Here is a 27,960-nt window from a genome sequence, read left to right on the forward strand (position 1 = left end):
ATTCATCCAGTGTAGAAGATGAGATTAATTTAATAATGCATACAAAATTATATTTTTATATTTAAATGTTATTTGAACACCTTTTTATTTTTTATAATAATTAACACAGCTGTGTTCAGGGTTATGTGCACACCTAGAGATTAACAAGAGAAAGAGACAAAGTGGGTGTTAACGTTTCAAAGATCAGATGAAACTTGAGTTTTCATAGATGATAAATGAGCATGTCATAGAGTATTCAAACGGCGCTGTTACTTTGATTTACAGTGATAATATGTCATGTTGTGAAGGTAGAGAGACGTTAAGATCGTTAAGACAGTGACTGAGCTGCTATTGTTCTGAATATTATATAAGAAACATAAATCTGAGGCTCTCAGTTTCAGGAAAACTGTCAAAAGAACATAAATTAGAGCACGGCTGAACATGTGTTTGAGTTTTGCTTTCTAAAGAAATTGATAAATGTATTTATTTAAATTATCTTTTTAGTGGAAAGCATGGAATAAAAAACACAACGGCAGAGAGACGCAAGGAATCTGTTGCATGTTCCTGCAGGAGTATCGGGATCAATTAGATTAGATTCAACTTTATTGTCCAAGTCAGCTCCGAGACAAGAAAAGGCAGTTTGGCGTCTTGTCAGAAGTACAAAAGCAGTAAATGACCGAGTAAAATACAGAATAACTGGTAATATATACAACAAACATCAAGGGGTGGTTATGAATATGTTAAGATTATGTGCAGCAGTGTTGCAGTAGGGAAAACAATATTATGCAGGTATAAGTACAAGTAAAGGCTATAATAGTTTGCTGAATCAAAATGTTATAATAATATATCAAAGTCTTCTCACACAATATTTATGGTATGTCATTCATTTAACCAGGCCAATATATTGTCATTAAGGTGCTTGTAAGACATTTTGGGTTTCCTAATAAAAAGAAAGAACAGTCCCAACGAGAGAAAACGTATTTGTTTGTTCTCCGTTCTTCCAGCAGGGGGCGGTAAAGTGCAGCGGGTATAATTGGTATGCCGTCAATGACGGTGACGTAAAATAACGTAAACAGGAAGTTGCAACAAGGCGAGCAGGCTGTGTGTTGTTGACGTAAAGGTCCGTCGTTTTTTACCTTAATAATCTCTTAGACCTACACAAACAGTCAAAATGGGGAAACGACAGCACCAGAAAGATAAAATGTAAGTATTAAAGTTATCCCGGGTGATACAGCGCACTACGTACGTGTTGTTGTTAGCTTAGCGAGCTAACAGTGTTTGCCAACGAGCTAGCTAGCTAGCTAGCTAACTTACAGTAACTTATTTCTGGCATTAGTTTAGGTTTAACTTTATTTAAGGTCACTCTTTTGTCTTTCCTCTTATTTATGTGTGTGTTTTTCCGCCTTACAGGTACATCACATGTTCAGAGTACACACAATATTATGGAGGGAAGCGATCAGGTGAGTTGTATTTTTATGTATCTCTAATTTAAATGTAACCTGGTTAAAACAAGAGGCAACAGTCATAACGTTAGTTATGAAGCTATCATACACTTGTTGTCTTCTATATATTGTATACTTTTACCTAGTGCTGAAAGAAGTACTCAAACCTTTTACTTGAGTAGAAGTTTGCAATACTACAGTACTTACAGGTAAAAGTACTGCATTCAACATCTTACTTAAGTAAAAGCACAAAAGTATTATCATTGAGAAATACTTTAACCAGTTTTGTTAAACCAAAACTCTAATAAATACCCAAAAATATTTAGTTTACAAGATATATGACAGAGAAAAGCAGGAATTCATCTCATTAAAAAAAATATCCAGAGCTTCATAAGTTAAAAAAAGAAGCAAAGTTTTAATGTGAGACTTGAAAATGTATTGATTTTGTGTGTAAGAAAGAAGGCTGTTTTTTAAAAATAATTTTGCGACCACTTGTGGGGGAACCACTGTCGCTGCATTAACGATAGCTACAGTTGTTGGGCCTACTACATGCTATACTACTACGCTCTATACTACTACGCTCTATACTACGACGCTCTATACTACGCTCTATACTACTACATGCTATACTACTACGCTCTATACTACTACGCTCTATACTACTACACTCTATACTACTACACTCTATACTACTACACTCTATACTACGACGCTCTATACTACGACGCTCTATACTACGACGCTCTATACTACGCTCTATACTACGCTCTATACTACTACATGCTATACTACTACGCTCTATACTACTACGCTCTATACTACTACACTCTATACTACTACACTCTATACTACTACGCTCTATACTACTACACTGGATTTAATAGAAGCTTTACGTTTTGCTTTTCAGAAATCCCACAGGCAGACTTCAGACGGCTTCCGTTTGACCACTGCAGGTAAGAAGCGTCTTGTTAACCATCAGCACAGAGATCTCTACTATGAGACCAATAACTAAAATCTGGCCATGCTGCTCCACCAGTATTGGAGGAGACTTTACAGCAATATATTGAATAGATGGGGAAATGTATGCAATACAACCTATGAAAACCTGTCTGGACGTGTCGTGTTGCTGAGCAGTTGTTTGACTTCAGTGTTTTCTCTGAAACGTTTCAGCTTGTCTCTGCAGCCGTTTGAGTATCCTATCTGTACTGATGAGGGAGTCGTCTTTGACCTGCTGTAAGTAGATGATTCAAACAATAAAAATGACAATAGGCATGTCCAACTGTGTGCTGGTTCTACAGGGTTGTTATGTTTGTTGCTTGATATGTCTGTCAGCTGAACACTAGTTCAGGTTAAGATATCCGTCAGTAACTGTTGATACATGGAGCTCTTAGTAATCCCTCTTCAAGCGATCTGTCTTTCATTGTTGGTGTCACACTGAGGGCAAAATGAAAGTGAATCGTTAAAGGCCAAATATGAGATGAGGATGAAGGATGTTTGTTGTTGAGAACACGTCGCAGCTGAAATTGATTGCTTCTATTTTGACCTTTTAAATAAAGATCACTTCCTTTTGTACCGTGTGTTTCAGGAGCATCATGCCGTGGATCAAGAGGTATGGCACTAACCCCATCTCTGGAGAGGTGAGCAAACAACATGAGGCCGCTTCCTACTGGTTTAAATAATAATCTACATATTTTAGTTTTAGTTGAGAACTTTTGTTTTCTAGTGACCATTTACAAAAAGTCATTCATCTCGAGGAAAGAGAAGAAATGCGTTGTAGATTTAGCTACTTGTTATCGGCAGTTCTTCCTCTGCAGAATAAATGCGATGTCGACAGAAGCAACAAGCTTCTCGGTGTGTTCGTGCTGTATTGACCCAGAGCCGTGCCCGGATGGTCACCACTGGTCATATCGTCTTGAACGGCTAATGCAGTCGCAGCTTCTTTCAGCTGCGTTTCTTCGGCCGTGTACTCGATTTAAAGAAGGCTGAACATCTGAGTCGGTCAAAACACTATAAAATACGTCCTGTACTCGTATTTTGAGATGACATTTTTGCAGTTGAAAACGTAGCAGAACAAGGAAGTGCGGTTAAAAAAAAAAATGGAATTCACAACCGGTTTAGAAAGTTCTGTGTACCCCCTGACTAGAAATTTAAGATGAAACCGCCTGTTCCAAAATATCATCAGATGACGGAGCTGGATGCAGGAAGTACAACAGATTTTGCAGGTGCTGACTCAGCTTTCTGGCTCAATACAGGAAGCACGGAGGAATTTATTGTTTCCGTCGACTACATTTACTATCGACACTGATTGAACATCCACATCAAGGGTGGTTCCCTTTAATTGTTTACTTTAGAGGCCACACTCTTCACTATTTACCACAGGTGTTTGTTCTGAGTTGTTATCATGTGTTCATTATTGAATAGCTGAATATTTTAGGAACAGGAGAAACTTTTTTCTTCCATTCTGTTTTTGTAAAATAATCTTTGATGACATTATTTTTCTGGCTGGACACTAAACTTTTCTTCTTTCTCACAGAAACTGGAAGCAAAGTCCCTCATCAAACTGAACTTCGCCAAGAACAACGACGGTAAATAAAGATCTAAGTGTTCAATTCACTCTTAACCTTAAAGGACTCGTGTAGAAACTAGTGAGTCATTACGGCTTAACTTCCCTGATTCTAATCATCAGAATCAGACGGTAAGTAGTTTGAAATAAAAAGGTCAAAGCTGCTTTTTTCTTACTGCCCTGCTGTGTGTGAGACTTAAAGAGTGTTAAAGGGTCATTGTGGGGGATAAGAGTAAATTAAAGCAAGTGGAGGAGGATGATGTGGGAGAGGTGATATAACTTAATTATATATAACTTAAAAGTATTTCTTGACTTCTGTATGAGAAGTTTTCAGACTGTTTGTCGGCCGCTCCGCTCGCTCCTCACTCTCTTTCCATTGTCTTCCAGGAAAGTATCACTGCCCCGTTCTGTACAACATCTTCACAAATAACTCTCACTTCGTGGCCAACAAGGTCACCGGCAACGTGTTTTCTTATGAGGTTGGTGAGCTCGCACACTCTCCCACACACACACACACACACACATAGCTTTGTGATTTTTATTATATATTTCTTTGCAAGATTGTATGAAGTGTCCTCTCGATGACTTCAAGCTGATCACCTGGATTCATGAAGTGTGTTTTGCGATGCCATAAACCCATTAGTGTGTAGACGGGGAGTCAGCAAATTGGTGGTTCAATCACACGATACACAATTCCTAAATGTTTCCGTTTCCACTCAGGCTGTTGAGCAACTCAACATCAAGACCAAAAGTTTTAAAGACCTGCTGACCGACGAACCCTTCACCAGGAAGGACATTATCGTACTTCAGGTGGGTTTTTGCTTTGCTTTGCAAAAGTTGAAAGCACATTATTTAAGGAAATATAACCGTTTAATCGTTTTTGGGGGGGTTGTTTTTGTCTTTTCAGGACCCCACAAACCTGGATAAATTCAATGTTTCCAACTTCTTCCACGTGAAAAACAACCTGAAGGTGTTGGATCCAGGTGGGTTATTTGTTATTAACTATTTGTAATGAAGGAATTCTGCATTTCTGTTAAACTTCTTCATGGAATATGGAAGTTTCTTGATTAAACCGTTTTCCTTCCTCGTGCTCTGGTTTCCCCGGCACGGTTCAGATGAGGAAAAGGCCAAGCTGCACCCGGCGTACCACCTGAAGACCACCAACATGGAGACCAGGGAGACCTTAGCTGAGCTGTACAAGGACTACAAGGGGGACCCGCTCCTGGCTTCCACCATGAAGGAGAAGGCAGCCAAGAAGACGGACAAACTGAACGCTGTGAGTAAAAACACCACGATGCTGAAGTTATGTAAAACTGCATAAAGTCAAGAGAAGGATTCGTAAAGATTCATTTAGTTGAAAGATGCTCAATTTACAGTCCAATTACAATATGTAGGATGCATACTGTACATGCTTTGTAAGAGCACCTGAAGTATTTTTCTAAGTATACGTTTGTATCGCAGCTTTTGACTTTTTCTTTTTTTTTAAGGAATGATTAAATTCTTCAGTTGTGCTGCTGCAGCATTTCAAGAGGGCGTTAATTTGGTGAAGACGTGTCATCTTCACTTTGTACACAGGAGGGAGCCAAACACTCAGTAATACATCGTAATACATCGACGGTGTGACAAACAACTGCATCCAGAAACAGAACAAAGAAGCCTCACTGTGCTGAGAGGGAGATGAAGAATACTTAATAATAATAATGATGATGATACATCTTACTCTACAGGAGCTGAAGTGAACGCTTTAAGTCAAAGACTCGGGCAGTAAGAACATGTCGAGGTCTGAAACATTAGATGCATAGATAAAAAAAAAACAAAGGCCTCCTTTGAATATGCAGCAGGTTTATATGCTTTATTTTAAAATACCTTCTGGATAGTGACTGTAATCTTCTTACATGTCTGCCCTCCGTGGTTATTAATCGGGTTTAACTGCAGGGAAACAAACAGATGTGCAACAATAAAAAAGGTTCATCCGCGGTGATGCGACCACCGTGTCCTTAAATAACCGGAGAGGATGACGTGTGACTCGCATTAAACGGCATCAGTGACTCTTATCGGCTCTGCTTTGATGCTGCGCCCCGTCTGGGTTTTTCTTTCTTTGTGGGTGAGCTTTTCCTCGGTTGCTCTCCGTCTGGAGTTCACAGTCGAGGTGACGCTCTGGCAGCATCCGAGGGAACAGGGAATATAGGTCAGACGGAGCGCACAAGGTAACCGTCTGGGCTTTCATGCGCCTTCACAAGAACTAGAGCAGAAGAATGTTAGACCGGGACCGTAGAGTAGACGCACGAGCTTTTAAAATCCATTTTCACGTCTCCGCTTTCATTTCCCTCCAGTAACTCTTCTGTTCAGCTATTCTACTATAGATTTAAACCCAAAGAACCTTTTAAAACATCTAAGTAGGAGATGGTATAAATCTACAATGCTGCGTTTACTTTTTCCGTCATCGCAGGAGGATTTCCCGAGGTTGTGACGTCACTGCAGGTCTTATCTGCGTCGGGTACCGCCAGAAAAATAACAACCACTTTGGAGTTTCTCGTCCAAATCTATGCGCCGTTGAAAACTATTTTCGATTGATGCACCACTTTGAGTAAATGTGGGGACCGGCCAGGGATGTCTCTGCCCTGTTGAAGTGCCTTTGAGCAGAGGACCTGATCTCCAGGGATAAATGTAGAAATAAGGGCTGCAAGTACTGTTTATTTTCAGATTTCATTCATCTAGTCATGTGTCTATTAATTTGTAAAATTTCATGAAATAGTGAATCATAACGATCACATTTTCCCAGAGAAACCCAAAGATAATCAGTTTATTGTGATAAAACTCTAAGAAAAGCAGCAGATTCTCACTCATGAGAATTTTTTTTGTTTGACCTAAACGATTAAATGACTCATTTTCTTTCTTTAACTAATCTATTAAACTCAGCTCACCCCTATCCAGACACATTATTACGCTTAAAAGAGCGTTAAATAATCCAGTGTGAAAGCTCATTCTTATCCTCTTTCAAGCACATCTTCATCCCTCACAGCAGACGACTCTGTTTTCAACGCTGACCCAGGTTCAGTGCGTTGGTCGCATGATGGGAACCGATCAAACTCCTCCCACTGAAGACCATGAGATGCTTTTGAAAGCCCCTGAAAGGCCTTCAAAAAATAAGTGGACCTTGAGTTGGGTTTTTCTTTTTTGGGTCAAGCAACACTAAATATAATTCTCTCTCTGCCTGCATCTTCCTGCCAGTTTTGTGGAAACTGCAGGAAATGCAGATTGTTCTATTGTACGGTTACAGACTCGCTCCGTCTCCCTACACTCGCATTTTGAGACAAAACGCACATTAAACAAAGTGAATGCTGAAGTTATTTGATATAGCTGTCTTGAATTCTTTTGGCCACTATAATCGGGTATTTAAGATCTGATATCGTGACGGCTCTAATCGGACTTCTACTGATGATAAGCTTTCTGCCGTTCAGAACAGATTACATTTGAGAAAAATAAAAACTAATCTCTACACAATCGATCTGACATCATAACAGGAGAAGTGTTTTAAAAGTAGTAAAATGTGACATAAAAGCTGTTATTTTTCTGTCTCTTTTTCCTCAGGCCCACTACTCTACGGGCAGAGTTTCCTCCTCCTTCACATCCACGGCCATGACTCCTGCAACAACACAAGAAGCAGGCAAGTGAACATCAAAAATAACAACGTCCACATTCCCAGCAGGCGGAAACATTCACCTCTTCTTTCTTTAGCTGCTTTAATCGTTACCGGTCGGGGGGGAATAGACCGGCTACAGTCTACGCCTGCTCTGTAGCAGCAAAGTGCAGCTTCGTGATCACACACGCAGCCGAATGTAGCCTCAAACTGGGAGCTGCTCGGTTCGACTGGTTTGTCTTCTCCTGTCAGCCTCTGAGATCTGCTCTTATGAGATCTGCTCTTATGTAGTAGTGTAGTAGGTTCAGTAAAGTTCAGAAGAGAAGGGCCATGTTTGGATTTAGTGACCCAGTTCAGGTTCCAGAAACAGGGTGACATGCCTTGTGTTTTTATGGACGTGTGCCTAGTCTAAGAATACAGAGCCGTGCTGTCTTTATATTGTGTTTTTATATATATATATATATATATATATATATATATATATATATATATATATATATATATATATATATATATAGGTAGTGTTGAATGCAGGAAAGGATTTATATTTTAATTGCCAGATTTTGTAGTTTCTTTCTCTAACGTGAGTTCATGTTTCGTCAGCTTGAGTAACGCTGTCTTGTATGAAGGCTGAACAGTAAATAAAAACAAAGCTAAGATGCTTAAAGGGAGAATAAAACTTGCATAAATCTAAATAACAACCAGCTCTGCTGAGGATTTTAAAGGTCAGAGATCTTCCAAGCTGGGACTCGTAAACAATCAATAAAGTCTGACGATTGTTCTTCAAGATAACATCCCCCCTCTCTCCCTCTCTCTCTCTCTCATAATCCCGAATGTTTTCATCTCTAAAGATGTATTAAAAAGGCTGGATTTGTTTTGTTTTTTATGTCATAGATGCCATCGCGGACGACACGGTGCGTTACCGCTATGTGAAGAAGAAGGGCTACGTCCGTCTGCACACAAACAAGGGAGACCTGAACGTGGAGCTGCACTGTGATAAGGTAATAACACGCATATTCATTCACACACACACACACAACAAACATAAAATCACAGACCAGACGAAGAAATGGAAGAAATAATGTGTTTTGTAGTATCGGGGGGAAATGCCTCCAGAGCCTTATTTTCTACGTCTCCCCAAAAATGGATTACAAAGTAGACACTTATTCCCAAATTGCCCACGACGGGCTGTTCCTGCATGTATGAATGCCTGATGGGCAGGTGGCACCTTGCATGGTAGCTCCTGTCATCTGGGTATGAATGGGTGAATGATGACATGTAGTGTTAAAGAGCTTTTGAGTGGTCTGAAGTCTAGAAACGGTTGGTTTTCTTCAAATTATGGTGTGTGTGTGTGTTTTCACAACCTAAAGATAGAACAATAGGCTGTGAGCGGCAGCACTTTAACATGTCAGAATAGTAAATATAAACTCGTAGTTGAATCACTGCTGCTGTGTGGTTGTGTGTAGTCCTGACTAAACTCTTGCTGCTCTGGAGACACTGTTGGCTCTGCAGGTAGGGGCCCGTCTGTCCATGCGTCGCCCCAGTTTGAGAAAAGAGAGAAAAATGAATCACAACCTTCCACGGAGCTCACCGAGCCCTCGGGTTTGTTCGTTTTTTTCAAATGTTCACATGATTTAAAGATAAACGAGTAAAAAGGGACTTTGCAGTTCATTTAAAATGATACGTCGGGTCTATTTATAGTGTTTGAAGGATGTTGAAAAGATAAAAAGTAGTATTTCTTCAAGCCTTTAGAAGCTGATATCATTTTTATTGACACATATGTTGGTAGATATTTGAGAATAGCAAAGCTGGCCACTAAAATACAGTCTAATAAATGACGCCTGGTGTTTTTGAAACTGAGGCTCTGATTCAGAGGTAATGCTGATTTAATTTAAAGGTGTAAGTTTCTAAAATAATGTTGAGACGTAGGTTTTGGCGGTTAAAGCGTGTTTAGGGCGACACATTCAAAACAGTGAAATCAGCCTCTTGCAGAGTCTCTCCCCTCAGGTTGCCAAGTTTACTTCTTGGCAAAAATGTGTGCCTCCCTTCTTCTTCTTTTTTCTACTTTTAAAGTCCAGGTGTGAGTTCCAGGAATGCTTTTCTGCCCCGGTAACCAGGCGCTTCTTCATGCAACTTGGTTTTCATTGGCTTCTGCGCTGTCGAATCAGGATAATGAGGGGGAAAGTTGCAGCAGTTAGACAACCTGCCCTCTGTGTCCCTCGTCCTCCTCCTCCCCAGTGGTTTCCTCACAAGATTGCTGCTCTATTCGTGGCCTGCTGTTTATGAATTAATGAGTGCCGCTTCACTGTCACATACACTCTCTGTCACACACATCCAGAGCCCACCGTCCCGTAGATTGCCCGTTTGCTCGTTTTCAGCTTTGGGTGTTTTTCGGTCGCCGTGAGAGGAGATGTTGGAGATCGGATGACGCGGCGTGTACCTGTGTACCTTACTCACGGTAGATTCACCGGAGTGGGCTAGAATACGACGACTGTGTCTAAATTTACATTTTTAGTCAATTCTAAATCTAACTAAAGATATTCCAATTATTTTCTTTGAGTGTGAGATTAAAATTTGTCTTTTTTTTTTTTTACATACGATTTAAAAAATGTAAATTGACCTGCAGGGAGAGGGAAAAAGAGCTACCTAAATAATATAAAAACAAATTCACACAGTATTCTTTAGATGGTCTGATGTTAAATTTGGGTGAAAAGGAACTACTGTTAGGAAGGTCGTTAAATGCACACAATCCTGGCAGAAAAGTACATTTTGAATATAATGTTTGAGTTGATTGCCTGGGAAATACAGGAGCCAAGTTTTGCACCAGCAAACATCCCTGATTGCTGACAATTTTAGGCACCTGGGCATGTTTTCTGAATACGATTGCATTTTAAACATTCTCACTCACACACACCGAAGCCGAAAAAGCATGCAGACACGCTACATTAACCCCCCGCTACAGGGCTGCAGCAGATAGAGATCTCTGACGGGAAAGATTCTGCTCAAAAATCAAAAAGGATTCAGAGGAAAGTAGCAGACGAAGCTTGTATATTTTGACATGCATGCATTTTATTCATACGTGGACACGTAATGTGATGTGCCCTTAGATAACTGTTTTTACAAAAATCTATTTCAGTGTCTCAAACTGTTTAAAGTCGATCCATTTCTTTCGTCTCGTGGTTTAAAACAATAAGCCTCTTTGTACCAGAGTGCTTTGAAGATCTGGGATTTCCAACAGGGAAAAAAAAAGAGGCAGAGCGTTGAACCCCAACAGCAAAATTGAGACGTGGCGCGGAAATAAGACCAGCAGAGCTCGAACGAAGGCCCGAGACTAAAAATAGGCTTTTTACGAACGCGTCTGGTGATCCTAGGAAAACCATCAGCCGTTGTTATGCCGACGGGGAAAAAGTTAGTTTCTCACGCAGACACACAGAAGTGTTCCTCGTGGCTATTGACGCTAATAACAGTAGACCAGACTGGCGTCAATGTAGAAGCCCCGCCTCCCGCTTTGGGGACAAATACCGGCTGGTTTCACACAGGGCCAGTCAGTCAAAATTAGCTTCCGTCAGTGTGTGTTTCTGTAATGATTTACAAGATGCCTACAAGTTTTATTTCTTTTTTATGACCCAGGATGTACCTTCACCTAGAAGCTGGAAAAAAAATTACACGTCTTTTTTTTATTACACCAACAAAACAGCCTGCTAAGCCTGGCTTCTGGCTATATAGATACGTGAGGCCGCCTCAGGCAGCAGCTGCACTCTGTGTGTGTGTGTGTGTGTGTGTGTGTGACAGACAGACAGACAGACAGACAGACAGACAGACAGACAGACAGACAGACAGACAGACAGACAGACAGACAGACAGACAGACAGACAGACAGACAGACAGACAGACAGACAGACAGTAGTTTCCTGTTTTATTTGTTGTTTCGGGTTGTCAACTATAAGCTAAATGAGACCGTATTTGGAGATTTAATGAGGTATGATGATGTTTAAAGGTGCTGTATTGTTATTATTTAAAGGCGACATCATGAAGAACGGTTCTTGTGTTCATACATTCGGGTCTCTGGAGCGATTACCAACCTACACATTGTGAAATGGAACCACCCGGACGGTTTCTTTGTGGGCTTCCTGGATCAGAAAACATGTGATTCAACGAGCCAATCACATGTGGCCACTTTTATGAATTCTTTTTTTTTTTTTTTTTTTAAGCGTGAATGCAATCGGCAGAAGCAAAAAGCTAGTTTTAAACAAACTGCTCTTCAGGTGGACGAGTCGGCGTGATGACGTCTTGTAATCTTATTAAGTGTTATCGGACTGGTTTTGACATTCAGCATCCAGTTTATCTAAATGTTACAAGGTTGAGTGTGTATTCAATGCCACTTAACTAAAGTTATACCTCAGCACAGATTTCAGTGAGCGTATAGAGCAGCAGATGTTATTATTTAATTGTTTTATTTTTATTTTTGGTGCTTTTTCCTCAACAATCTCTGCATGTTCTTTTCCTCCAGGTTCCCAAAGCCGGAGAGAACTTCATCCGTCTGAGTAAAAAAGGCTACTATGATGGGACAGTCTTCCACAGGTCCATCCGGAATTTCATGGTAAGGACTTTGACCAATTAAATAAAATACAATAAATAAAAAGCTTTTATCCCGACTAAAGCCACCAGTTTACCTAAAATCCCTTTGGCACAATTTGACCAAAACAAAGAGCAGTCTTTGTCTTTGATTGTTGGTTTGGACAGATTAGAATGATACGTTTTAAACTCTAATTTAGATGTTATAACAAGTCCTCTGCAGATAAATAAGATGTAATATTAATAATTGGCTAGACAACAACTGTCTATTTCTTTCCAATAATATATTTTAGTGTTCGCTGCGTCAGAGATGGAGACGAATGCATCTTTTTCTTCAGACTGAATCTTATTAACCCAGACTGAGCGTTTGAAATACGAGTCTCTGATCAGCCGCTCGTCTTTGTTTTTCCAGAGCAGCCTCTTCCATAATTAAAGTGGCTCCGAGTGGACATCTGGTCTCAAGGGGACCCTTACCTTTCTTTCTTTTTTATATTCTGTCCCGTGGTTTTCAGACACCGTGGCGAGCTGTGAATTGCTGATCCATAATTGCTCTTGCCACTTACGCCTTCGACTTCTCCTCCAAAGCTGAGGAGGACAGGAGGGGGTGGCCTTGGAGAGAATCATTTCATAACAAAAACACTTTTTATGGCGGTTTGTTATTGGGAGCCGTATCCTTCGCTTGTACAGAGAGTACAGAACACCCTCAGATAATACTTTTTTAAAAACATTTGACAAAAAGAGAGCGAGGCTCGTCAAAGTTTCTGTGCCTCGGGCTCAAACGCGGAGAAGAATTGTTCAACACCGATATGATGCAACCGTTTCACACGGCTGCCTAGGTACCACGTTATTGTGCTGTCTTGCAGTTTTCTTTTAAACTCGCTGTCTCCATTCAGTCGGGGAACATGAAGGCATTCATCAGCTTTGATTCGTGTTTGCTGAAACAAACAAAAAAATATCAGCAAAAGCACATTTTTGCTGTTGATGTAGTTTGACATAGAAGTGAAAGAACTAGACCGCTATTCGTTTAGTTCTTAAGCTTTTTTTAAAGTATGTGAAACTAAACCTGTATACACAGACGAAGAAGTGCTGAGACCTTACGATTTGGAGAGTTTTTGTAATAATCGGTTAGTTTACATTCCAAGTTTCTCATCAAAACACGTTTATGTGCATGTGATCTTAAGGTGCAATCAACATTTTGAATGAATTTCTTTACAAAACCTTTTTATAGATGTTTTGAAACGTTGGTTATGTTCCATGTTTACATGATTTTGCAGTCTTCTTTGTGATTTAGGCCTTATTACAGTCTCAGGTTTACTTAAATATAATGTAACAAACTACATTATACTTCAACGGATAACTCAGACCAGCTGTTGTGGCTATTTGTGCTACGAGGATGGAAATTAAGACTTAAAGCAACCACAAGGAACTTTCATTTAGTGTGGATTTTGGCGCCCCCTTTGGACAAAAGCTGTGGTGTTTCAGTGTCGTAACGATCTTTATCTGGTATTTGTTTGGGAAGCGAGTGAAAGAAAGTCTCAAACATTTTGAATACTATTTGCTCTTTGCTGATCCTCCCCCAGTATCGGCCATAAACACAAAATACAGCACTGAAAAATACAATGCTTTGTTTTCAAACCAACGTCGCAGCTTTAAGAATAACCTTGAAGGAATATCCAGTCTCATGGCCAGTGGTTTACTTATGTCGGTCATATAGAGGCGTCGGTATTAAATTGAGACTTTCATAACCAATTAAAAAGTCCTTGAAGTGACTTAAACGAGTCACCACTGCAGAGTTTATTATATACATGTATTTTTTTGCTTTATCCATTTGTTGTTGTTGCTGCTGCTCTGTCACTCAGCCGTGTTGCAGCCGTGTTGCAGCATGTAGCTTTGCTCTTTGTGCCGTCAAACCTCTGCTCCACAGCAGCAGCAGCGACGGTCAAAACCCCCTTTTTAAACAAGAAGTCCAGAGAAATGCACAGAGCAGCACTCCACCATATCAACAATAATAGGAAAAGTTGAGCCGTAGTCACTGACAACAGGCCTCTATTGTTCATTGTTACCAGTGCTTCCAAGTTGGATACGTGACGTCAGGGAATTCTGTAAGGTTTATAAGAGTCTCACATGCAGACTTGAAACATTTTCCTCTTATATGTAATGTGAGCAACTCTTTACTTTTTTTTACTTTTTTTTTTTTTATGTGCAGCAGCTTACGTCAACCAAACCTAACAGAGTCTTTTTGTTTCCAGATTCAAGGAGGGGACCCCACTGGCACCGGCACAGGTAAAACTAACACTGCACTGAAAGCACATTTTGAATTGCATAACACTGTCTCTGTTGAATTATTAATAGTTCCTTTTTGGAAGCTTTGCGTAAATGCCGCTTGCAACCCAAGATGCAAGTCAGAGAGTGTTGCTAAATATAGTCTGTGAAGGCACATGGGAGCACAGACGACACACACACACACACACACACACACACACACACACACGATGTCGATGGAAGAAGGCTGAGTGTGTGTGTGGTACAGAATAAGGGTGTGGTGAACGACCAATCGACCGGCATTCGGTGTAGCTTTCCTGTTTTTAAGAGGCAGCGGACTGTAATTGACTGCGAGGGCCTCGTGCGGTTAATTTCCTGCCTCCGTGTCGTCCGAGCTGCTCTGAGAGTTCGCAGCACAGAGCGAGCCTTGTGTTCTGTGGGCGTCCCTGAACGCTGCGCAAAGAAATGCGTCCACCGTGACGGATTTATGAAGGTGCAGAATTTCAGGCCTGTGGGCAAATATTCTCCTCCTCACCTGGACTGAACAACACGTGGACACAACTCATGGACAGGCCTTTGACTGGCTTTTAAAGAGGTTTTAACAGTCCTGTAACATGCTGTAGTCGTGTATTTACGCACTTGTTATTTTGTGTATTAATAAGAACAATGGGGCTCACCAATGTTTTCCTATTTGGGAGTCGTTTTTTTGGGTAAAAACAGAACCATAAACACTCCAGAGCACATTTAACGTCTTTACACACCAGAACAAGGTTGACTTCTCTGAGTTTTTGCTCTGCGAATAAATCAATCAATCACGTTGTGATTCACTATAGTTTACAATAACATGGAGGATCCGTAGCCTGAACCAAGACGACAAACTTTTATTACTGCTTTCAACCTTGACAAAGGCAAAATTAAACCGTACACACAACGCAACATTTTGTGTTATTTTACTATTAAGCAGCATAAAATCAGTTCCTCCAAAGAGGTTTGAATTGATTTTCACAGACAAGTGAGAAGTGTTTCAACAGCTTCTGAACAAGGATGTTTATGTTCACACATTAAAGGTGCCATGTGGAGGTTTTCTTTTAAACAATCTCTTCACTTCCTGCAGAAATACCTCCACTTATCCACAGAACTATTTACACTTTCATTTGGGCGTTCTTGACTTAATTATCTCAACTATATGCTACTTTTCTTTTTAATGCGTGTGTGCAGTCGGATGCCCTTTTATGGGGATTGGCCGGGCGATTGTCTGCTAATAGGATCAACTGAAACCCGCTTTCACGTCAGTAGGACGACGAGATTCATTGTTATCAAAACACGGATACGAACGAGTCGGCGGTTCAAGAACACGTCGTGAATCTGACGAAGACTTTTCTCAGAGACTTTGTCATGAACAAATTCAAGAAATAGATATTTTGTGAATTATAGCAGCTGCCGTGAAGCTTTGGACTCATTTAGTTGTTTTCATTCTGTATGTTTTGAAATATCGTTTTCTTCACTTGAGCAGAACAAAGCAGGGGTGACAAATATCATCTTTTCTTTTATATTCTGCTCTTTGAAGAGGTAATTTCGTCTGCTCGCATATAGTGATGAATACAAGATGCAGGAGAAGGGGGAAAAAAAGAGCATTTTATTCAGAGACGATCAATGATTTGAGTGTTTTTTAGCGGGGAATAAGAGATGGCAAAATAAGACATTGAATCATGATGTGATGCCCTCTTGAAGCTCGAATTTCTGAGATTCATGTGTCAAGAAAATCCTTGGAACAGAGTTGAGTAAATCCCTCTCACACATCCGGCAGACTGCTCACTGTAGCGTTGACGCTTTCCTCTAAGATCAATGGAGCCTCATTTAATCCAAAATGCTTTGGAGAGAAGAGACATGTTTTAAACATCGACTTGTAAACGAAATCCCAGAGACTCATTCAAAGTATGAAACGAGACGCTCACGTGAAATGCCCCAAAAATGCGTTGATGAGCGGAGATGCTTTGCAAGACGTCAAGTCAGTGGAGGATATTTTAATATTCTTTCCTGTCCCAAGTTTGAGGTTGTACTGTTAAATTTATCGGAGTGAATGCTTCTTGATTTATTGGTCAACTCTTTGGTGAGAATTAATTTCCCTTCTTCATCCTCCTCTCTCGGCTATGCCTTCATTTATGATCCAGCCGTTCTCTAAAAATGTCAGCGAGTTGATAAATTATGCAGAAATGTCACCACGGGAAAGTTGACGGCTGCACAAAGCCTCTGAAGGGTTGATTGGTTGCTGGTATGCGTTCGCACTCCAGAGTAAACACGCAGCATATACTGTACTTTTATGCACACACACACACACACACTGTTCCACGCAGCGTACACCAGCTGGCAGGACGGTGAACCACACCTCGGGGCGACAAATCCCCTCTCCCCCTGTTGGGAGCCAATAAGCTCCTGCAGTGCGTATTCCTGTCCGCTCATCATGGTGATTCTTAATGATGGAGTCGCTCTGAATTAATGATTCACAGCTGAGGGCTCTCTACACGGCTCCGTGTTCAAGGACAAACAGGTCTTGAGAAAAGAGTCTTAGTTCTGTTTCTCTATTTTGATTTAGTAGTACTGGTGGCTCCAGAAATGTATTTTAATGGGTTTAATCGTAAGTTACAGTACAAAGATGTAATGACGGGCATTGGAGCGGAAAATTAAAAGCTACATGAACTCAATCTTATCAGTTTTACTCCCCAAAGTGTACTTTTATTTATTTATTTATTTTTGTACATTCATTCAGTCCCAGAAGGAGCATTTTAAATGACGGATTAACACTGTGAACTGTCAGCCAACTTCTGCTCCAAGGTGCTGACGTAATGATTTTCCTTTTAAAGGAAAAGTGCCCTTTACCTAAAATGACTTCCTCCAAAGGTGTTTGAATTGATTTTCATGGACAACAAGTGAGAAGTGTTTGCCCAACCGAAGTGCAAAGTTTCCCTTCTTCTTAACAAGGATGTTTTTGTTCGTGCCTTAAAGGTGCCATGTGGACTTTCATTTAAACAAACTCAGTGTTTCCCACCAAAACACATCCTTGAGGCCACGTTAAACGCATTGCGTTCCTTGCTAAACGTTTGCAAAGCTGCGTTTTTTGAATGCATTTCTTTACATCGGCTAGCATGTTTCGTTCCCTGTGTTTTGCTTCGTTTTATTGGCGTGTTGGGGCCTGAGTCCACACAGCATCTTTCTCTGCCAGAAAAGGGGAAATTGTTTTCATCTAAAAAGCTCTGATTGCTTTTTGTAAACCAACACAACACTCACCAGCAATATCCACCCAGCTGCTCCTAAAACCTTTCAGTCTTCCCAATGATCTGACATGTATACTGTAGCTCAGGCTAGACAGACGCAGCCAAAACAAGCTCCTCCTCCATTTTCTACATTGACATCACCGGCACTTTTCTTAAGAAGTTCATAGATTTTCGTCTTGAAGCATTGGCTGCAGCGCGTTTTCGTCTTGCGCTCTCTGCTCATCGGGAAAGATTGAATAAAGACTCCGGCCCTTTGAAAAAGACGCCATCTGGACACAAGTTCTTAATAGTTGATCAGTGGAATAACAAGAAACTTCATTTGATAGACAGGGACGAGCTTTAACTTAAATGTCTGATTTTATTTATCATTACGGTCGATATAGTCTTTGAATCAGAACCGTTTATTGCCAAGGAGGTCTTGGTCCTGATGGACCTCAGCCTCCTGCCAGTTGGAAGGGACTCAAACAGTTTGTGTCCAGGGTGAGAGGGGTCGGCTACAATCTTTCTCGCCCGCTTCAGGGTCCTTGAAGCGAACAAGTCATGGAGGGAATGCAGATTGCAGCCAATCACCCTCTCAGCAGAGCGAACGATGCGCTGCAGTCTGCCCTTGTCCTTGGCAGTGGCTGCAGCGTACTAGACGCTGATGGAGGAGCAGATTATGGACTCAACGATGGCTGTGTAGAAGTGCACCATCATTGTCTTTGGCATGTTGAACTTCTTCAGCTGCCTCAGGAAGTACATCCTCTGCTGAGCCTTCTTTGGCACCTTCTCTGAATTTAGTTGCTATTTTTCTTATCACTTGCATGCACTTCCATGTTTGCTTCACTGCCTCCCTGCAGTCAACAGGAACGTGTATTTTATCTGCACACCACAAGCGCAGCCATCAGTCATGTTATTGATTCATACCTCTGGTCTTCCTGCTTATCACACTTGTCAAAATGTTCTCCGTGCACAAGGTTGTTTGAGCTTCACTTATAGAAACTCATCTCGTTCTCAACTGCGAAAATTACACCACACTCGTTTTTTGATTGGAGGGAAGTCGAGTGCTTTCCAGCAAAGATGTTTCTCATATTTTAAAACAGTTTGTTGTGTCTCTGTCTCCCCTTTGTGTCTTTCTTTCTTTCCTTCCTCCCTCACCCACTTCCTCTCTTCCCAGGAGGGGAGTCCTTCTGGGGAAAGCCTTTCAAGGATGAGTTTAAGCCCAACCTGTCTCATACCGGCCGCGGGGTTCTCAGCATGGCAAACTCTGGTCCAAACACCAACAAGTCCCAGTTGTAAGAAATGTATTTTTGTTAAAAAAGCCTAAACTTTGAACTATCGTTCTGTCAGAAGAAGACAGTCAGCAGAGAATTATATTTAGGTTTTTTTTACTGTCTTTTTATTCCTTTTGATTTCTTTGCTGAGGCCCCACAGGCGAAAAAGACTGTCTGTCCGTATGAAATATCATATACTGGATGCAAAAACATTTTTATGTGTATTGCATTTACTTATTCAGTAGTCAACAGTCATTCCTACAAATTTCATTAGGAAAGTGTTGCAAATCAAATTAGTAGTCGATTTTTGACTATTTCCTTGAAACTATGTATACGATGATTCTTTTTTGCTTTTAAAGCTAATTTTGTCCTTTTATACACTTTAGTTTAACTCTTATTTAAAGTTACTGTGAGGAACTTTAAACTGGTTATGAAACAGTCTTGATTTAACACTGATGCCCCTTTATGAGCTACATGAGTAAACAAGACCTTTAGCGAGATGATTGTCTATTTCTATAGTTATTCTAAGTACTCGTCCTTGGTGGCACCAGGAGAACCAGACGGTCAGACCTTGGTGCAGTAAAATTAAAGGTGTTTTAAAGGGACTCTGGTGCTCAGAAACACTACCGCTTTTGTCCACAGGGGCCGCCAAAACCCACACAAAATGAAAGTTACTCGTAGCTTCAGCATTTATGTGAAACAGTTTATTTATTAACGTAGTAACGTAACTTCCTATAAATGTTTACTAATGGACCTTGTGTAAATGTCTTGTTTCTACTTGTTTTTGAAGGTTATTCTGTGTATTTAGTCAAACTAAAGTGTTTGTGTAAAGTGTACTGTGAAGGAAAAGCTACATTTTTAGAGATCTTGTTTCTTCGCAATACTTTTTACATATTCATTCAAAACTGTTTTATACGAAAGTAATGTCTTTGTTTCTGTTGTCTCTCAGCTTCATCACGTTCCGGTCGTGCATCTACCTCGACAGGAAGCACACAGTATTTGGAAGGTAAACTTGATTTTTAAGTGTGTATGTTAAGCTCTTTCCACTCCACTGTGGCTTAGTGACAGTGTTTTGTGTAATTTAGTGGCCGAGGCAGATGGTTTTGAAAGGTGACGATCTTGACAGACACTTACTTCATGCTCAGTGCCATTTACACAAACCGTTGGATCACCGCCACATGCTCTTTTGTAGTTGTTGTCTGTCTCTCTCTCTCTGTGTCTGTCTCTCTCTGTCTCACCCTCTCATGTTGTTCTTTAATACACATTTGGTTCTGTTGGAGCTCCAGACAGAGTAAACAGTTTTGTGACTTCCAGTCTGCCTCCAGGACGAGAGCTGTGAAACATTTAGTGGACGCTGAATCTCAACTGAAGACCGTGATCTTTAACGGTCGTCTTTTCTGCTGTTGTCTAAAAATGTTCAGACGTCTTTCCACTGACTGACTCTTCACATGGTCACCACACTTAAAGAGCTCCAGCTTTAACCTCCTCGTCCAGCTTTTCATTCTTTCCAGACGGTAGTCTTTGCACATTTAATGAGACGGTCGGTGTCCGTCCACTTAACTTGATCTATTCGTAACGTTTGTGGACTCTGCAGAGGAAAGGTTTTTCTGAAAGTGTTACCATCTCTTTGCGTCTAAGTGACTAATGGGGATGAAAACAAATGGGCTGCAATGTAATCCTTTGTGTGAAGCGTAAATGAAATGATGTCAGGCTGCCATCCTGATGGAGTGAGTCCATGTTCTCATTTAAAACCTGCAGCTATATGGAACTGTTCAAAATCCAATATTGGTTAGTGCCGAAATTACTTCAAATGATTATTTTCCTCCAAATGTTCAGTGTTTGACTTTCCCTAAGTGTATGTGGATTAGTGATTTCCATCCGTATTGCAGACTCCTATTGTCCAGTTTAACACCAGCTGTTCATGATAATAAGTTTAAAGTGAATTAACTGAGATTACGGTGTTATATTCCTTTGTGTGGAAGCATTGATGTTTTGGTTCTGACTGATCTGAAAACGTCTTAAATTGCCAAATCACTTTAAGTGTTGAAGTGAATGTGAGAAGGATGAATGGAGATGAGAGTTCTTGAGACAAAACGTGTTGTTTGAAGCAAATCTATCGCGTGATCGTTAGCAGGAAAAACATTTTGGAAAATGTAAGTAGAGTTGGGCGATATGGTCAAAAGCTTTTATCACGGTATATATCAAGATACAGCTGTTCTGTAAATTAAATCATGAAATGGTTTAAAATAACAAACCGTACTTCATCACATTTGATAATGTTTTCGTCTTTTTTTCTTTTAAACACAAATTCTTTCAAAATGGAAGCTTTTAAGGTTCCTGAGAACAACAATTTGAAGTGTTTGAAGACATGTTTTAAGGTGCCAAATACTTCCAGCCAGCCTGACTGACTGATATACCAAAAGAACGACAAGATTTTACTTTTTCTTCAGCGTTTTCCTCATCTTTCATTTCAAAAAAGCTGACAAAACACAGTCAAAATACACTGCAGTGTGCAAATGCCTGGTAGTCATGTATCTATTGAGCTCCTCCTCATCTTGGGTTGGCTGGGAGGCCTCCTCCTGCTCTGGATTTTACAACCTGGATTCAAGAAACGCCTCGATAATCATAATGTGGGTTGAAACGGTGTTCCCAAATCTCTACCGGTGGACACATTTGAAACCGGTGCACAACCCTGACCCTCGTTGTTTTGTCCGATATCGCAAAGTCGGTGACTCGTGGAGTGTGTGGAGCTCCTCGGTTCAACTGAACATGTGGAAGCAGAGCACATGTGGCCCGGAGAAGAACCCCCCTGCTAGCTATTGGGTGTTACAGCTTGTGTGTCTTCTCGCTCTACACATGGTAACAGCCCCCCAGGAGCAGCTGTATAAAGACCCGGCAGTTAAAAGAGCAACTTCTCTAAAGTGCTCCTCGGCGGGGGAGTCTCTAACAGATCTGGCCTCTTGGCCCTCGCCGTTTGACAGCCTCTATATCTTCAGCGGTTGTTCCCTCTGCTGTGTGTACACCATGAGGCCGGTGTGCCGATAACAAAGACTGTAAACATTTGCTTTTTGCAGCAACTCGCGTGCACTGTTGTCTGAGGAATATAATTAGGTCTGCACAACCCCCCCCCCTAGCCCGCTGAAGGATGTACTTATTGTATGAAAACTACAGGTTGAGATGGTAGTACACGGGTTTGTGTAGTACTTGGATCTTTTGGACAATGTTACTCAAACAGGAGGAAATGGTGCGTTTTGTTGGGCTATTTTCAGCGGTGGTGCTCTAGTGAGTATTTCTTGTAGAGAATCAAAGTGACCTGTTTGTGTGTGTGTGGAGCTCAGGTCTCTCTTTCTCTTACATATAAGAAGTCTTTCATACATCTCTTTTTTTTTGCAGGATTGTTGGTGGATTTGAGGCCCTCACAGCCATGGAGAACGTGGAGAGTGATCCCAAATCAGACAAACCAAAGGTAGGAATTAGTCATGTTTAAGGTCCAGATTTTACTTACAAACGTTCGAGTGTAGAAATATCTCTTCACAGGTTTTTTTTTTTTAATGAGTCATATTATCTCATTTTACTATCTTGAAATGCAGCGTTTAACCCGTGTTCAGAGTAGATCACAGACTCTAGGTCCGGTTTAAGTTCACGAGAGATCTCTAAACTCACTCGTTTAAAAGCAGAAGCAGCCATTCTGCCTTTCACATGCGTCATCCCGTCTTTGCAAAGCAGAAGTGTTGCGTCACTGTTCTACATTTCAAATAAGCTCTTAAAAGATGTGTGAAATGCAATTAAAGTATTCTTCAGAAGAACTCCAAGTAAATATTTGTCAAAGTGCCCTTAATGAAAGTCCACTTTCCCTAATTGTGTTTTCGTATTAATTATGTCTTCCAAAGCTTTGTGCATCTCTGACCACAGACGTCTTATTAATGCACATTTCCTAAATTATCTGCCAGTGGTTGGCATCTTTGCTCCCACGCAGTCTCAGCACTTTGAATCATCTCCTTTTTATAAAGTGCGCTTTCTGCTTTTGGGTAATAAAAAAAAAAAAAGCAATTAAGACACTTCCATCTAAATTCTCTCCATATATGCGAGTTGGTGACAGTCACAATAGCTGAACCGTTCCTCCTTTTTGAAATCGTCTTCCCATTTATTTTGAACGTATTGTGTGGAATGAGCTTTTCTTTGTCCTGAAGCCGTCACACAGTCCGCATAGAACACCTCCGGTAAACTCTGAGGAACAGCGCTGGTTCGTCCACATCTGACGGGTCATTTTTTTTAACAACTTGCTCAAAATAGTGATTGTAGATATTTTATAAATGTCTTTCACAGTTTGGAATGTCTCTTAATTGTCCTTTTGAGTAAAATATTGTTATTTCTTTTGGATATCCAGTTTGTAAATCTAGTGTTCAGTTGATTAGGCTTGAAATCTCCGTCGTAGGCACACCGTCTAATTATTTTTATTTTATCTGCTCGTTCTGTATTTCTTTGCTAACAGAGTTTTGCCCGCTGTTAATAAATTCTCCCAAATCGTTAATGCCCACCGCTGCCTGAACTAGAGGCTCTTTTAACCCGACGCGGTAATCTTGGTTGAACAGATGCACCTAATTTGAGCAGCGAGTAAAAGTAATCTTTCAAATGTGGTAGAGCCACACCGACTTTCTCTGTTGGGAGTTTATAACGGTTTGAACCAAAAGACCTGGACACTTTTTTTTTTCAATAAAAGGTTTGAATAGATTTGCACAGGCAGAGGATGAACAACCAGGATCCTATTGACCGCGTCTGTCAGTCTGTCTGAGGTTAGCTGTAAGACAGTCTATTGAGCTTCCTTTTTAGGGAAAGGCTCTGAGAGACTTTGAGTTCCCTCTGGTTAACAGTTACACGGTGTATATGTGTTGGGCTTTTATTGTGAAAGGTAAGAGCAGAAGGAGTGGCTGTGGTCTGCGCCGCCTTTTGTCAAGGTTGAAAGCAGTATTTTTATTTCTTTGGGAGAAATAAAGTTTTCCGTCTTGGTTCGGACTCCGGAGCCTCGGCGTTGTTGTGCACTATAGTGTACATTTTGAATCACACTGTTCCTGACAACGTGATTGGTTGACGCCGTTTATTCAGTCAGAAAAATCAACTTCTTCTTGAAAAAAGTTTCATTTTCACCGTAAAATTCACATTCTGTGTGAAAGTACTTGAGATGAAAACAGTTTGTGAAGCCTTTAACTCTTGAGTTTTATCCCCAAAATGACGGTTCAACCTGTAAGCTAGAGTTCTTTTTTTAGTTTTATGTGGTGGATGTTTCAGAGACTCGTATCTTTATTACAGATCATTTAATGGTAACCAGCATGAGGGGAAATGATGGATTTAATTTGAGTGGTTTGTCTGTTTTTCAGTCGGAGATCAAGATCATAACTGCGACTGTGTTCGTGGACCCGTACGAAGAAGCTGACGCTCAGGTTAGTGTCGCTCCGTCTGTTTGCATACGTGTACGATACATGACTTTAAGATATAACGTGATTTTTATTTACATATAATGACTGTGTGTCCATGCATCATTCTGCACAGTGAAGGCCAAACATCCAAGTACAGCAATAATAGAAATAACACATTTCAGCCGTGGATAAAATATAAATTAATGGAAATGGAAATAAATATCCTCCACTATGAGTCTATAAGGAAATATAGACTTATTGATTTTCAAACATTGCCCACAACGGTGTTATACAGTAAGAGATATTAAAGAGATATCTGAGTACAAATTATATTATAGAGCAATGTTTTGTCTAGCAGTTTATATCATCTTGTCACCCAACCTCTTTTGTACATACAGTCCGTCCAGATTATGTTATTTGTGCAGCCGGACAATCTGGGCCTACAATGAATACCCTAAAATTAAAGCTGGAGGTCAGCACTTCACCTGTATAGGCATTGTTTGATCGTGAAAGAGCAGCGGCAACAGGAAGTGTGCCTGTATTTATGTGTGTAAAACCATCAAACATCAAACTTTTGAACCACGTCAGTTGGAAATCTACAAAAGCAAGGTGGGACAACAATCCACCTGGAGCACTGCAGAGTGTAAGTGGGCCTCTGACCGGGCCTGTCGTGTTTTTTTTTTGGAGAGATTTATTTGATTTGTGTTTTTTCAGATTGCAGCGGAGCGAGAAACGGAGCTGCAGAAGCAGGAGGAGGAGAAGCAGCAGACCAGCATCGCCCAGCAGAAAGCTAAGGAGGAGCAGGCGCCAAAAACCTTCAAAGCCGGTGTGGGGAAATACATCAACCCTGCCACGAAGTAAGCACACACACACACACACACACACACACACGTGCATGCATACTGATTTACCAAACTACACTCTGCTTCTGCCGTAGTAGTCACGCTGTGACGTGTGTTAAATGCATTTATTCCACTTTCCAGGCAGAGTTTGGATGTAAAAGGTAACCTGGCCTCCACGTGAGCGTCTTGAGGAACGGGATCTTAATGAATGGACGATAAAACATGATTATATGGCGACGCAGAAGGAGCAGAAACATAATGTGCAACGTTTCCAATTATGTAGAAGATTACCCATCTCCCCCAGAGGGATAATTCAGCTTTATTATCTCCACCATTTCCACTGAGTTCAGGCATATTGTGTTGTTTTTAGGTGTTATTACAACACATTTCATTTTTGTTTTGTTTTTGAAGTTTTGTATCTAACAACAATTGTTTTGGGCATTGTTGGCATAATATTGAAGTTTACTGTTATCTCAGTGAAATATGATGAAGAGAATGAAACATTAAAACCTTCTCTTATCCCCATTAAATCCCTCAAAGGGATCCATTCATTAATTTATATGTAGAATGGCTTCAGTAAAGAGAAATAAAGACGTTGCATCCAAGGCATTTTTGCACAAGCCTTGTAGCATGTGTGTGAGTATTGAAATGTCATTGTGCAAAATGAAGGTGCGTTAGCTGAACTAAAAATGTTTTACTTTGGCTGAAGTGTGCTTGAAGAGGTAATTATGCTCTTGATCGTTTTATCATCGCCCATCTTCTCCTTCTCCTGTCATCATGTTCACACATTTAGCTTCATGCACGTAGGTAGGGTGTTTCAGCAGCCATTAATGGTCTTTTTTTAGGGTTTTGTCTGTGGGAAAATACTTCATATGTGCGTTTTAATGTGGTGGTCTTTAAGAGTTCAGTCCCTGTGGATTTAGAAAAACAGGGTGAAAACAAAAGAGTTTAGAGTCTGGAGGCTTTTTGTTGATACATGAGCTTCAGGTTTTCAGAATTGTGTGTATAATTACATTTCTTTGTGTGTTTACAATTAAGAAAAACTCCCGGTAATGTCGCCACAGACGCCCAGTTTGTAATACTGCAAATATCTAAATATTGCAATACTTTCATCAGGTAATTCAATCTGCACCGTGTTACCTCCTCCAGCAACAGATGGTGTCTCAACAGTAATTAATTTAAATCCGTATTTGTCCAGAATCGTTGTGCAGCAGTCGCAGTACAAAGTAGGCAGAGTGCAGATATTCAATAAGAGATGATCAATAAGATGACAAACCAAACATCCGCAACAGCAGTAATATGAAGGGGTTAGCGGTAAGGACCAGAGACGGGGGTGAGAAGTGGCATTTAGCTTGTTTGTATTTGCAGGATGGTTCTGATCAATAGAGACATACAGGAGGGAATGACAAACACAATCACCAGCAGGGTAATCAATAATGATTCATGCGTTTGTATCTGAAGGTGCAGCCTATTTTTGAAATAGTGTCTGTCTCTGAAGAATAAATCAGAAAGGCCTGTAGTCTGTGTTATACCAAAGGCACAAACAACATCATTTACAAAGAGAGAACGGATTCATGTGAGGTAAAAGGTAAATCTCAGATCAGAGAAACCCGTAATCTACAAGAGGAACACGTCTGTGGTAAAAAAAGCTGCTCATCGTGATGTTCTGTTCCTCTACCTTTTTTTTTTATAGAAAACGTTCGGCGGTTGAAGACGAAAGCGGGCCGTCCACCAGCGGAGCGGCGCCGTCCACCAGCGGAGCCAAGAAGTCCAAATCCAAGAGCAGCTTCGGGGACTTCAGCTCCTGGTAGCAACCGACGCATTCCGCATCTAGCCAGTCTGTGCGTTCACTGGTCGGGTTGAGCGTGAGCAAAATTAATTTCATTCATACGTGTGTGTGTATCGTCTCTCCGTAGTGTTGTGAAACGATTAAAGTTACTTTTTACAAAAAATAATAGCGTCATATTCTCATTTTACACCTTTCAAAGACAGTTTGTTTATTTAAGGACATTGCATTGAGAGCTGAAGATATCAGCACTTATTAAGCAAGAGACTCTGTGTAATTAATCTCGTCTTCGTCATCCAAGACGAGGTCTAATCAATATTTGGGGCTAAAACCATCCGATCGATATCTTTTTGTCCTGGACGCTTTAATCAATGTTTGGTCCTGGACAGTCTAATCAGTATTTGTGGACGTAATTAACTCCCGACACCAGACTGTGTTCATTTTCTGCTGAAGCATTGACGACATGCAGGCGTTTGTACTTTGGCTCGACTCCCGGCTGTTTTTAATGGATTAGCTGGACGCGTTTCCATAATCGTTCATCACGGAGCTCTGCAGACAGAGTTATAGTTATTGTGTCAAAGTCAAGTGGATCTGGAGCTCGGTCACTTTGTCAAATCCTCACTGGTGGTCTGATTATTTTAGGACCAAACAAAAAACAGTTTGATTTTTACTTTAAACGCCACAAAATCTCTTTTGTGAGTCTAAATTGACCAGAAAAAGGCATTTTCTTAAATGTTTTCACTCTCATTTAACATCACGGAGTTTAACAAAATGTGACGAAATTACCTGAAAATGCTTTTGTTTCAAAGAAGAAAGGAAGAAATAGCACTATTGTTGTTTACTGTGGCATAGGTTGTTGTTGCATGGGACTGTTTATATATTTATGGTCATGTCTGTATTGAATTGGCATTTAAAATAAATCTGTTTTTGTT

The 27,960-nt window shown here is 40.6% G+C and overlaps 1 protein-coding gene across 1 annotated transcript; it reads left to right on the top strand.

The window, feature by feature from the left end:
- The first annotated feature begins 1,052 nt into the window (after positions 1 to 1,052).
- Positions 1,053 to 27,222, top strand: ppil2 (peptidylprolyl isomerase (cyclophilin)-like 2). The gene is made up of 20 exons (XM_079160531.1): positions 1,053 to 1,182; positions 1,390 to 1,439; positions 2,329 to 2,374; positions 2,592 to 2,654; positions 3,007 to 3,058; positions 3,955 to 4,006; positions 4,372 to 4,463; positions 4,705 to 4,794; positions 4,892 to 4,967; positions 5,100 to 5,260; positions 7,576 to 7,651; positions 8,519 to 8,625; positions 12,135 to 12,224; positions 14,449 to 14,482; positions 18,890 to 19,007; positions 19,936 to 19,992; positions 22,380 to 22,452; positions 24,362 to 24,424; positions 25,115 to 25,257; positions 26,936 to 27,222. Exons 1-20 carry the CDS (start codon positions 1,151 to 1,153, stop codon positions 27,051 to 27,053), a joined length of 1,593 nt encoding a protein of 530 aa, XP_079016657.1. The 5' UTR covers positions 1,053 to 1,150; the 3' UTR covers positions 27,054 to 27,222.
- The last annotated feature ends 738 nt before the right edge of the window (positions 27,223 to 27,960 follow it).

This window comes from Pholis gunnellus (genome assembly GCF_910591455.1).
Source record: "Pholis gunnellus genome assembly, chromosome: 6".
NCBI lineage: Eukaryota > Metazoa > Chordata > Actinopteri > Perciformes > Pholidae > Pholis > Pholis gunnellus.